The 12,941-nt window shown below is 39.3% G+C and overlaps 1 protein-coding gene across 4 annotated transcripts in view; it reads left to right on the forward strand.

Moving 5' to 3' along the window:
• LOC106872345 (WD repeat-containing protein 97) overlaps positions 1 to 12,941 on the forward strand; it is a 103,585-nt gene that overhangs the window by 20,434 nt on the left and 70,210 nt on the right. For 2 of the 4 annotated variants that reach the window (XM_014919300.2, XM_052966644.1), the window contains 2 exons: positions 8,877 to 9,029; positions 12,128 to 12,251. In XM_014919300.2, coding sequence (XP_014774786.1) covers positions 8,877 to 9,029; positions 12,128 to 12,251 — 277 coding nt within the window. The remainder of the gene's footprint in view (positions 1 to 8,876; positions 9,030 to 12,127; positions 12,252 to 12,941) is intronic. The other 2 variants (XM_014919301.2, XM_014919302.2) reach the window with 2 other exon arrangements.

Genomic DNA, 12,941 nt, shown 5'->3' on the forward strand with positions numbered 1-12,941 from the left:
GACACGTAAAAGCACCCACTACACTCTCTGAGTGGTTGGCGTTAGGAAGGGCATCCAGCTGTAGAAACTCTGCCAAATCAGACTGGAGCCTGGTGTTGCCATCCGGTTTCACCAGTCCTCAGTCAAATCGTCCAACCCATGCTAGCATGGAAAGCGGACGTTAAACGATGATGATGATGATGATGATATATGTGTGTGTGTGTGTGTATGTATATATATATATATATATATATATATACACACACACACGTCATTTCCCATTCCCTAGTCCAACCTTCTCCCAGAAAATGTTATAATGTTTTTCTGTTTTCTTCTAGCTTTCATTCCATTTTGTTTTTACCAACACTAAGCTTCCCACAGTCTATATATACCTCCAGCATAACAGAGGCTATGTGCTTCCAGCCAGCATGCTAGAAGAGTTGTCAATAAGCGCAGTAGTCGGTACAACAGTGATGATAGCATTCTAACCAGTTATGTGGCATAGATATCAATGATGTATAAAAAAAATATCTGTTCTATTACTCATATTGAGTGTGCTTTTTTTTTTTCCTGATTTATAGACAACTAACTCATAATATATCATCATCATTATCATCGGTTAACGTCCGTTTTCCATACTGGCATGGGTTGGACGGTTTGATTGGAGACTGGCAAGCCAGGAGGCCGAACCAGGCTCCAATCTGATCTGGCAATGTTTCTACAGCTGGATGCCCTTCCTAACACCTACCACCCCAACAGTGTAGTGGGTGCATTTTACGTGCCACGACCATGGGAGCCAGTCAAGCAGCACTGGCATTGGCCACATTCAGATGGTGCTTTTTATGTGCCACCGGCACAGGAACCAGTCAGGCCGTGGGGTGGGGCTAGAATCGACTGCGTTTGGATGGTGCTTTTTACGTGCCACCAGCACTGGTAACAGCCACAACTACAATTTCCATTTGATTTACTTGACTCAATAGGTCTCCTAAAACATGGAATGTCGCCCGATGATTCAAAGGTACTTTTTAAATGGGGTTGTTATGTGACACTGGTGTAGGCTATGGCTGTGATCTCACTTTCCTTGCCGGGTCTTCTCAATTACAGCATATCTCCAGAGGTCTCAGTCTTTTGTAATTGCCTCTGTGAGGCCCAATGTTCAAAAGTCATACTTCACAACATCATCCCATGTCTTCCTTGGTCTCCCTTTTCCATGGGTTCCTTCCACTGTTAGAGAGTGGCACTTCTTCACACAGCTCTCCTCATCCATACATAGCACATGACCATACCAGCGCAGTCGTCTCTCTTGCACACCACATCTGATGCTTCTTATGTCCAACATTTCTCTCAGAGCGCTTCCACTCTGTCGTGTGTGCAAACTGACATTACACATCCAGCGGATCATACTAGCTTCATTTCTTTTGAGCCTACACATGTCTTCAGCAGTCACAGCCCATATTTCACTGCCGTGAAGCACGGCAGTTCGCACACATGCCTAGACAAAAGTGCTTAATGATATAAAAAAATTCTCAAGTGTGCACATCACTCAAAACAATAAGTCTAAGGGAAATAACTCTTGTACGCTAATACTTGAGTTTATCTCCCTTGGCTAAGCATTTTATTGCAACGTGAAAGAAACATTGTTCTCCTAAGTGATTTTTAACCTTGACAGCAGCGTAACTTTGGGAGCGATCAAGGGAGCGCTTTGCGAGGCGCTGGATATTTAGCGGAACCGGGATTTTCCTTACAGATTAGATATTTAAACCAGTGGTTCTCAACCCGGTTCACAAAATTTTTGCTGTTAAAATTTATGTGCAGTAGATTGGTTTTATTTCTACACTACATAAAATATTTTAACCGCTTTTTATGCACGTTATAAAAATATAATGTGACCTTTTTAAGCGCCGGATGGATGAATAAAATAGGTATCAAAGGTGTCTAAAGATGGTAAAAATATGGGTGGAAACGGCTGATTTAAACCAATTACAATGATTACAGTTTAGATACATTCAAAAATATCATTGTTGATATTAGAATGAGTAGGACATTGTATTATTAGTGAGCAGAAACATGACTGTTTCATCTTCAAAGCAACTATTGGTTTCTTTCTCTCTCTCTCTCTTTCTCTTTTTTTTTCTCTGAAAAATTACACTTTTTTTTTATCTTCACTATTTAGCATTCAGATTATTCTATCAAAGTAATGCTTATTTATTCACATTGTTTTGAATCAATCATGCATTATCTTATAGCTTTGAGATTTCAGTGATGTAATTGTTTATTTTTAGAATGGCATTGTGAGGTAGGTGTGAGAGGTTGGATGTGGCCAGTTTTGAACATACAATGGATAGAATCTTTTGGCCAGATATGGCCAGTTTAATTGTTAAAGGGTTTAAGATAACGAAATACTAATATATGTATTTGATTCATTAATGCTACTAATAAAGTTATTAATTGACATCATAAGGCTTTTGAAATATCAACATGAAATAATTCCTTTTAGGAATGATAAATCACAAAACAAGTAAAGCTTCAGATAATAGCATGAAATATCGGTTTAAAAAAACCAATGGTCAGCCTTCAAATTTGTTGATCCAAAATGGCTTTTATTGCAATACTTACATGCTGTATAATATAAGAAAAAATGGCTAATAAACTATGAAGCAAAATTAACTCCCATTTGATTAGAATAATCTATTTATCTATTTACTTATTTATTGCAGAACATGAGGTGGGGGTTTTGATAAATGCCATTTGGTGAAAGGGAACACTTAGTTAAAAAAGTTGAGAACAACTGCTGTATAATCTAAAATGATCCCTGGAAGTTATTTGACCCCTTGCCTAGGCTAATGATATAGAATTAAGAGAGTTTCTGAAAATAGAAAGTGAACTTTTAATTAAGTATGAAGATTATATCTGCTTACTCTTGGAAGAGGGAATATGTGAAATTTACTGAAACTTCAGAATGGAACAATTAATGTATTTTAGAGCTGGTAGAATCATTAGTGCATCGGACAAAATGCTTTATAGCATTTCTTGTGGCTCATTACATTCTGAATTCAAATGCTGCCAAGGTCAACTTTGACGGTCATCCATTCAAGGTCAACAAAATAAGTACCAGTCAAGTACTGTGTTCAATGTAATTGACTGACCCCTTCCACTAAAAGTACTGGCCTTCTGTCAAAATTTGAAGCCATTATGTTTATCATGGCAGTGAGTTGAGCTGACCAAATTGTTAGCGCATTGGACAAAATGCCTTGTGGCATTTCTTCCATCTCTTTATATTCTGAGTTCAAATTCTTCCAAATTAACTTTGCCTTTCATCCTTTCAAGCTCAATAAAACAAGTACCAGTTGGGTCACTTAGAGTGGAGGGAAGTTGTGGCAGGGGGAGACCCAGGAAAAGATGGGACAAAGTATCGAAGGCCAATCTCAAAACACTGAACCTTACAAAGGAGATAAACAGAGGAACGAGACATGTGATGCATTGCTGTACTTGAGAAGACCACAACAGAATTGAGATCCTAAAACCAAGGTGCCACATAAAAAGCACTGGTGATGGTGCCACATAGAAAGCACCCAGTACACTTGTGGAGTGGTTGGCACCAGGAAGGGCATCCAACCATACAAACCAAGCCAAAACAAACAACGAAGCCTAGTGTGACCTCTGGCCTCACCAGTTCCTGCGAAGCCATCCAGCCTATGCCAGCAAGGAAAATGGACATTCAATGTTGTTGTTGATGATGATGCTGATGATGATGATTTACTCCATTCCCTAAAACTGTTGATCTTGTGCCTAAATACAAAACCATCATCATCATCATCTTCATAATTATCATTATCATTATTATCATAACATTTGATTTGCATATGACTGCATTTTCTTCCTGTTATAATGCATTACCATTATTGTTTCCATTTTATGAATAATTCTGCAGTTAATTTCTTTCTTTGAATAATAATAATATCCATTTTGATAATAATAATAATAATAATTTTTCTTGCTCTTATTGTAGTAGTAGCAGTAGATTTTTTTTCTTTTTATGTTTCTTTTATAACTTTTCCAAATAACCAGAATCCATGGTGATGGCAGTGGTGGTGAGGTTAGTACTTACTCTTGGGAATTACATCATCCACAATTTCTACTTAGAGCTAAGTGGAATCAGCTGTCGAGAGAGGAGAGTCAAGCGTTGTGATATTGGAGCAGAACACAACATTGGTGGGGCAGGATACAGTGCCAACATTTTAGCTGATTGTCTGGTACCCTGCTAAATCACTCACCCATAGCCTTCTGAAAAAGATGGAGTAGTAGTAGTAGTAATGGTGGTGGTGGTGGTGGTGATGTTTGTAGTGATGCTAATGTATTAAGGCATGATCAAGTATCTGTATTTGGAAAATAACACCATAAAATGTTGGCATAAAGTAAGCAGATCAACAGGATTATGTGAGAAGCAATAATGTTATCCTTCTGTGTGTTCTAGGGGACAAAGATCTTTTCTTCTTTTTATTCTTTCTACACGCCATCTGCTTTCTCAGTATAGTAATTCTATCCTGACATAACAGCAGGACAAAGAAAAGAGGGCAACATTAAGAGTAATAAGTTAACTGTTCCCTTGGCAACAATATCCGTAACAATAACATCATCATCTTCGGATGCAAGAGAAACAGCATCACCACCAACAATACATTAATAGCCATCAACATCGGTGATACAGGCTTTACATTTATAAACATCAGCATAAGTGATATTGGCTGTACATTAATAAGCATTACCATCTGTTGTAAAGGATGTAATTAATAAACATCATCGTAGGCACAGGCTTGGCTATATGGTAAAAAGCTTGCTTCGAAACCACATGGTTACAGGTTCAGTCCCACTGCACAGCATCTTGGGCAAGTGTCATCTACTATAGCCTTGGGCTGACCAAAGCTTTATGAGTGGATTTGGTAGGCAGAAACTATACAAAGCCTGATGTGTGTGCATGTGTATATATATATATATATATATATATATATATATATATATAGCCGACCGAAGCTTTGTCATTGAATTTGGTAGGCGGAAGTTACTGCCGTGTGTGTATATGTCTGTGTATGTGCTTGTGCCTCTCTCCCAGAGAGTGAGAGGGGGATATATATATAAAGGTCTGAAAGCTTAAAGATCCTGTGAATGGACAGAGATTTAGAGGCATATTACTTGAAGCTTTTTACGAAATAGAGGAGGATATAGCATCACATAATATGGAAGACAACTGGAGGTTCCTACAAGACAACCTGTTGAGGGCTACTGACCAGATCTGTGGATGGTGCAAAGTCCCCTCTCAACCCAAGGTAACATGGTGGTGGAACAATGCAGTTGACAGGGCCATTAAGGAAAAGAAACAGGCATGGAAGAACGGTGGTAGCAGGGAACTGTATCAGATTGCCAAAAGGGAAGCTAAGGAACAGGTTTACTTAGCCAGAGGGGAAGCAGAAAAAATGTTGCCAAAGACTTGAAGTGTTTCATGTTGCAAGACAGAGTGTGAGAGAGAATGATTATGCCGTAGGAGAGAAATGTGTCTGCATGGATGATGGCTCACTTGTATTTAGTGAGGCTGCAAAGAGAGATACTTGGAGATGCCCCCTGAAAGGTTGCTAAATGAAGAGAATGAATGGCAGAAAGAGAGTCTGCCAAATGTCGACCCAATGGAGGGACCAGCTATCTGAATTGACAGTGCCTTGGTAGATAAAGCAATTAAGGATATGAAGATAGGGAAAGCCACCAGCCCATCAGGGATCACCAAAGAGATGCTTAAAATATCTGGCAGAGTTGGCTTTAATCTAGTCACCTGTATAGTCAATCAGGTGATATATGAAGGAATCATACCCAATGACTGGTGTTGCAACACCATAGTCAACTGCTATAAAAGTAAAGGTGATGCATTAGATACGAATAATTACATAGGTATCAAGTTGTTGGATGAGGTAATAAATGTCATGGAGAAGGTCGTAGCCCAATTAATTGGGGAGAGAGTTAGTTTAGATGAGATGCAGTTTGGGTTTGTGCCAGGGAAAAGCACCATTGATGCTATATTTCTGGTAAGACAGCTGTAGGAGAAATACCTAGCCAAAGATAAACCTCTGTACTTGGCTTTTGTTGACATGAAAAAAGCCTTTGACAGGGTCCCCTAATTCCTTATCTGGTGGTCAATAAGGAAACTAGGGATAGATGAGTGGTTAGTGAGAGCTGTGCAAGGCATGTACAGGGATGCTGTCAGTTAGGTGAGGGTTGGCTATGAATATAGTGAATAATTCCAGGTAGGGGTATGGGCCCACCAAGGATCAGTCTTCAACCCCTTCTTATTCATCATAGTCCTCCAAGCAATAACAGAGGAATTCAAGACAGGATGCTCCTGTGAGCTCCTCTGTGCTAATGACCTTGCTCTAATAGCTGAGTTACTATAAGAACTAGAGAAGTCTCAGGTGTGGAAGTAAAATCTAGCATTGAAGAGTCTTAGAGTCAATTTAGAGATAATTGCACTGCTATGGTCATATGTTGCATATAGATGAAGACAGCTGTGTGAAAAAGTGTCACACTCTAGCAGTAGAGGGAGCCTGTGGAAGAGGTACACTCAGGAAGACCTGGGATGAGGTGGTGAAGCACAACCTTCGAATGTTGGGCCTCATGGAGGTGATAATGAGTGACTGAGACCTTTGGAGATCTGCTGTGCTTGAGAAAACTCGGTGAGCCAAGTTAGACCGTAACTGTGGCCTATGCCAATGTAGCATAAACGGCCCATTTCAGAGTACCCTTTAATCATTGGGCAATAAACTGAGCTTGCGAAGACCTGTTGAGGCAGGTGAAGTCATTGTCATGGCCGATGCCAGTACTGCCTGACTGGCACCTGTGCCGGTGGCGCATAAAAAGCACCATTCAAGCGAGGTTGTTGCCAGTGCCACCTGACTGGCTTCACATGCCGGTGGCACATAAAAAGCACTATTTGAGCATGGTCGATGCCAGTACCATTTGACTGGCCCTCATGCCAGTGGCACGTAAAAAGCACCTACTACACTCTCAGAGTAGTTGGCGCTAGGAAGGGCATCCAGCTGTGGAAACCTTGCTAGATCAGATTGGAGCCTGGTACAGTCTTTTGGCTTGCCAGTCCTCAGTCAAACCATCCAACCCATGCCAGCATGGAAAGTGGACGTTAAATGACAATGATGATAATGATATATGTGTGTGTATGCATGCGCGCGCGTGTGTGTGTGTGTGTGTGTGTGTGTGTGTGTGTGTGTGATGTATGTGATTGTGTCTGAGTGTGTCCACTGGTGTTGGTGTATTTACGTCCCATAACTTAGTGGTTCAGCAAGTGTGTCTAATAAGATAAGTACCAGGCTAAAAAAAAAAAAGTACTGAGGTCGATTAATTCAACAAAAAAATTCAAGGTGTTGCTCCAGCATGGCTGCAGTTAAATGATTGAAAAAAAAAAAGAAGATATCAATGACACTTGTTGTACATTAATAACTTCAACTTCATTAATATGGGCTGTATAAGAATTGGTAGCTATTTCTATCATAGGCACAAGGTCACAAATTTTGGAAAGAAGAATGTAGTCAATTTAATTTCCCCAGTATTGAGTGGTTTGCTGTCCAAGAGAAATAAAATAAAATATCAGTGCTGGTGGGTATTGAACTCAGAATATAAATACTACAAGACTCTACCACACCGGTTAATATGACAATAGCAACAATTATTACAGCACAGCAACTCTGTCATAATGACAGGTGGAGTGTGCCAATGAGAGGGCCTCTACCCTATTGCTTATTAAGTAGTAGTCATGTTACACCCAAATCACAAACCCCTGCCTTAAATAAAGAAGATCACACTGGAGCATAGGCTCTGATCTGTACGCCACTGTGTCCTTTATTTAAGGCTGAAACGACTTTGTTCATAGATCTACTTTGTGATGCTTGACTTGAGGATAAACAGCATCAACATGTATAATAGCAACTATAAACAATGACTTATGAGAAATTTATTATTATTTATATTGTATCATTATTATGTATATAATATAGAACATCATCTTCATCATCAAATGATGTCTATTTTCCATGCTGTTTTCGCTTGGATTGTTTGACAGACAAGGACTGGCAAGCTGGAGGGATGCACCAGGCTCCAGTCATCTGTTTTGACAAGGGTTCTACAGTTGGATGCCCTTCCCTAATGCCAAGTGCTTTACAGTGTGTAATGGGTTCTTTTTTATGTGGTGCCTGCATGAGTGCTCTATATATGGCACCAGCACAGGTGCTTTTTATGTAGCATCAACATGGGTGCTTTTTATGTGGCACCAGCACTTGTAGAGTCACCAGAGGAGATACTTAGTTACCTCAGTAGGACAAGGAAGTGGAGAGGGCAGTGGCAGTGGTGGGATTATGGCCATAAAAGACATGCCTGTGTATATGGATGACCATGGTTTTACAATATAAAATTGTGCAGGTGGCACGTAAAATACACCATTTTGAGTGTGACCGTTGCCAGTACCGCCTGACTGACCTTCGTGCCGGTGGCACGTAAAAGCACCCACTACACTCTCAGAGTGGTTGGCATTAGGAAGGACATCCAGCTGTAGAAACTCTGCCAAATCAGATTGGAGCCTGGTGTAGCCACCTGGTCCACCAGTCCTCAGTCAAATCGTCCAACCCATGCTAGCATGGAAAGCGGATGTTAAACGACGATGATGATGATGATGAAAATGTTTACAACGAAAAAGTCTTGTATTTGACTTTAAATGAGATGACTTATTCATTAGGATTCATGAATCCAAAGATAGAAGAGGACAAGAACTACAAATACATCTTTAACTAACATGCATTCCTTTGTAATATATTTTCAAATATTCCATGTAATTTTTCCATTTTCAGTCATGGGGTTTCCAAAAAGGATTGCGGCGTTTGGTGCGGAAAAAAGCATGTACACCTAATGAGCTTGGTCAAGATGCACCAAGTGAAATCATTTTGGACAGCAACGATATCAAAGTCCAGAAATGTTTCATCAGTGTGAATGCAAATGTAATTGTAAGTTAGTTACTTTATTAACTTTACAGCTCAAAGTCAGCCAAGGGTAAAGCTGTGTAATTTAGGTATCTTGTGCATGGTTTAGTGGTTAGGGTGTTGGACTCATGATTGTAAGATTGTAGTTTCAACTCCTGGTCTGGGTGATGTGTTGTGTTCAAGAACAAAACATTTCATTTCACATTACTCTAGTCAATCCGGCTGGCAAAAATGAGTAATCCTGTGACAGACTATCATCTCATTGAGGTGGGGATATATATGTGCCAGAGAAACCAGGAAACCAGCCCTATGGGTCTGTATAGCTTGAGAAGGATCTTTATCCTTATCTATCTTTAATTTAGGTATCTTAGGGAGTAAACAGAAGTTGCATGGGAGCTAGTGTATGTGGGTAAGCTACCTATGCATTAGTGTGGAGCGAAAAATGCAACTTTCGAAATTGGTTACCAAGAATCAATATTTTGTTGCAAATTAGGGTTAAAAGAAAGGTATATAAAGAACTTTATGGTTAAATATTCTTTTCGGGCTCCACAATGCAACAGAAAATCTTTTAAATCACTACTTTTGGTCGAATTTTGGATTTCATGAATTATAAACCATAACAAATACATATTTCTACATAGCAGAATGCAAAACAATAAATATATTATCCTTAAGAGGTTATATACCAAATTTCAGTACAATTGACTAATATCTTAAGGTTCTGCATTGACTATAAAGAAAACGGGAGTGTGAGCTTCTCTCCAGTGCCGTTGCAATGGTCATTGTGTGTGGATGTATATCATATGTAACGAGCAGGAGTGGCTGTGTGGTAAGTAGCTTGCTTATCAACCACATGGTTCCGGGTTCAGTCCCACTGCGTGGCACCTTGGGCAAGTGTCTTCTACTCTAGCCTCAGGCCGACCAAAGCCTTGTGAGTGGATTTGGTAGACGGAAACTGAAAGAAGCCCGTCATATATATGTATATGTGTGTGTGTTTGTGTGTGTGTGTTTGTCCCCCTAGCATTGCTTGACAACCGATGCTGGTGTGTTTATGTCTCCGTCACTTAGTGGTTCGGCAAAAGAGACCGATAGAATAAGTACTAGGCTTACAAAGAATAAGTCCTGGGGTCGATTTGCTCGACTAAAGGCAGTGCCCCAGCATGGCCGCAGTCAAATGACTGAAACAAGTAAAAGAGTAAAAGAGTAAAAGAGAGTAAATATTAGAGTCGGAGGTTACCAATCGTAACAATAAATGTTTTTGTTTGTAGCGATGATAATTTTGTGTAGTTTTCGATTGCGACAGGTTATAAGATGAACAGTGATCGAAGTTGTAAAGAATTATTTATTTACCGTTACGTTAATAAATGCCATACCACGACGGGTAGGTTAGTGTAATAGTAAAACACAGTTCTTAAAACATGCAAGGTAAAGAAAGTTAATTTCAGCCTGTATATGTGTGTACACTTTCTCATAGTAGTATATATATAGATAAAGATAGGGTAATGTTACCTAGAAAAGGATGCGAGCTAGTGATAGTTATAGGGTGTGCGACGTTGTCTCACAGCTGCTGGCAGTAAACTTCATTTTTTACCTCTGGCCAAGGTTCTAGCTGGTCAGCCAGACTTCATTGTCACTGAGTCGTCACCGACTGGTGACTAAACTGTTGAGTCGTCACTGACTGGTGACTAAACTGTTGAGTCGTCACTGACTGGTGACTAAACTAAATTTTTCTTGGGATTTCCTTGCTTTTATAACTATCTAGAAGGATAGATATATTATTGAAAACAATGAATTCAGTTGGTGGTCCTGTTATCTCTATTCTAGATTTTGGTGATGTAGAAGAGGTTAAAAAGGGTCAAGTGGTAAAGACATTGTTTCGGCCTAGCTAAAGGCATCTGGAAAATATTAAACTGCTGTCACAGAAAAACTATTGTTCCACTGTGGGAAAAGTTCTGTTGCAGTGTTGATTTAAATTTGGCTATGGTGGATCGAATCCACTTCATGCATGCAAGATCCACTACACATACATATATGAATTTTTCTGCTTTGTACCTTGACTTTAAACCATTGTATTAAAATTAATGATTGTGTTAAATTTAGTGTTGTTTACATTTAGTGATGACTCGTAAGCCAATAACGTGTCATGATATTGAATGCCCAATATTTGGTACTCTATGTGATCTTAGCAAGTGAGTTTTGCCAACTTACAAGGACGTACTAAAATGTGTTTTAATTGGACAAGAAAAAGAAAAGAATGTAGTTAAGAAAGATCCTTCAATTAAATAAATTGTCAAGATGTAGTAAAAAAGATAATTCTTCTTTGGCAAACAGCATCCATCCCTTGTATTATGATTGGGTCAGTTAAACCGAAAATCTTAAACTTTGCTAAACTGATAAGTTATGGGGACATAAACAAACCAACATACATACATACATACATACACATATATTTGATGGGCTTCTCTCAGTCTCTCTCAACCAAATCCACTAATAAAGCTTTGGTCAGCTCAGGGCTATGGTTGAAAACACTTTCCCAAGGTGCCATGCAGTGGGAATGAACTCAGAACCATGTGGTTGGGAAGCAAGATTCTTACCACATAGCCTATGTTTATAGATATATACAAAGGTAAATATTAAATATTAATATGTAAAGACATTCGAGCAAGATCGTTGCCAGTGCCACCGAACTGGCTCCTGTGCAGGTGGCATGTAAAATACACCATTTTGAGCGTGGCCGTTGCCAGTACTGCCTGACTGGCCTTCGTGCCTGTGGCACGTAAAAGCACCTACTGCACTCTCGGAGTGGTTGGCGTTAGGAAAGGCATCCAGCTGTAGAAACTCTGCCAAATCAGATTGGAGCCTGGTGTAGCCATCTGGTTTCACCAGTCCTCAGTCAAATCATCCAACCCATGCTAACATGGAAAGCAGATGTTAAACGATGACGATGATGATGACGATGATGATGATGATGATGATGATGATGATGATTTTATTTCCAATTTGTGTAACTTTGACTCCTTTCTAATATGAAAATATAACTACATGTCAATTAAATGAGATATCATTTATGCTATTTATAAAACAAAAGACCAAGTGTTAGTATATATTTTATTTACTTTCAGGTGTTTCTTGTACAATTCATGGACTTCGTGTATTCAAAACAAAGGCTTCATCAAAGTAAAATATGCGCAATGACTTACTTCAAAACATATCAGTTGCTTATAACTGGTTCTGCAGAAGGTTGTAGTAAGTAATTCTTTCAACTCTCTTATCATTACTAGAACAATATTTATTATACTTAAAGTAAAAGGGTAAAGATAAAGTTACCTTCTTGAACCATACCGACTAATAAGGGCCAATTTCCCAGTATCTATGGCATATAAATTCCTCACCTGGATGAGATGTCAGTCCACCACAGGATTACTCATTTTTGCCAGTTGAGTGGACTGGAATTAACATGAAATGCAGTGTTTTGCTCAAGAACACAATGCATCACCCAGTCCAGGAATCGAAACTACAATCTTACAATCATGAGTCCAACACTCTAACCATTAAGTCACATGCCTCCACATAATAAAAATTAGTACAGGACCCTTATTCTAGAGATCCCTTCGTCAGCGGGAAATGGTTTGCACTTTTTGATCAATAAAATCAAAGTTTATTTCTATTTATAAACATAAGTTACATAATGTCTGGAAATTCTAAATGTTTCTGTTATCATATAAAAATGTCCAAACTTTTATACATAGGTGCAGGAGTGGCTGTGTGGTAAGTAGCTTGCTTACCAACCACACGGTTCCAGGTTCAGTCCCACTGCGTGGCACCTTGGGCAAGTGTCTTCTAGTATAGCCTTGGGCCAACCAAAGCCTTGTGAGTGGATTTGGTAGACGGAAACTGAAAGAAGCCCGTCGTATATATGTATATATATATATATAT

The sequence above is a fragment of the Octopus bimaculoides genome, chromosome 3 (assembly GCF_001194135.2).
Source record: "Octopus bimaculoides isolate UCB-OBI-ISO-001 chromosome 3, ASM119413v2, whole genome shotgun sequence".
Taxonomy (NCBI): Eukaryota; Metazoa; Mollusca; class Cephalopoda; order Octopoda; family Octopodidae; genus Octopus; species Octopus bimaculoides.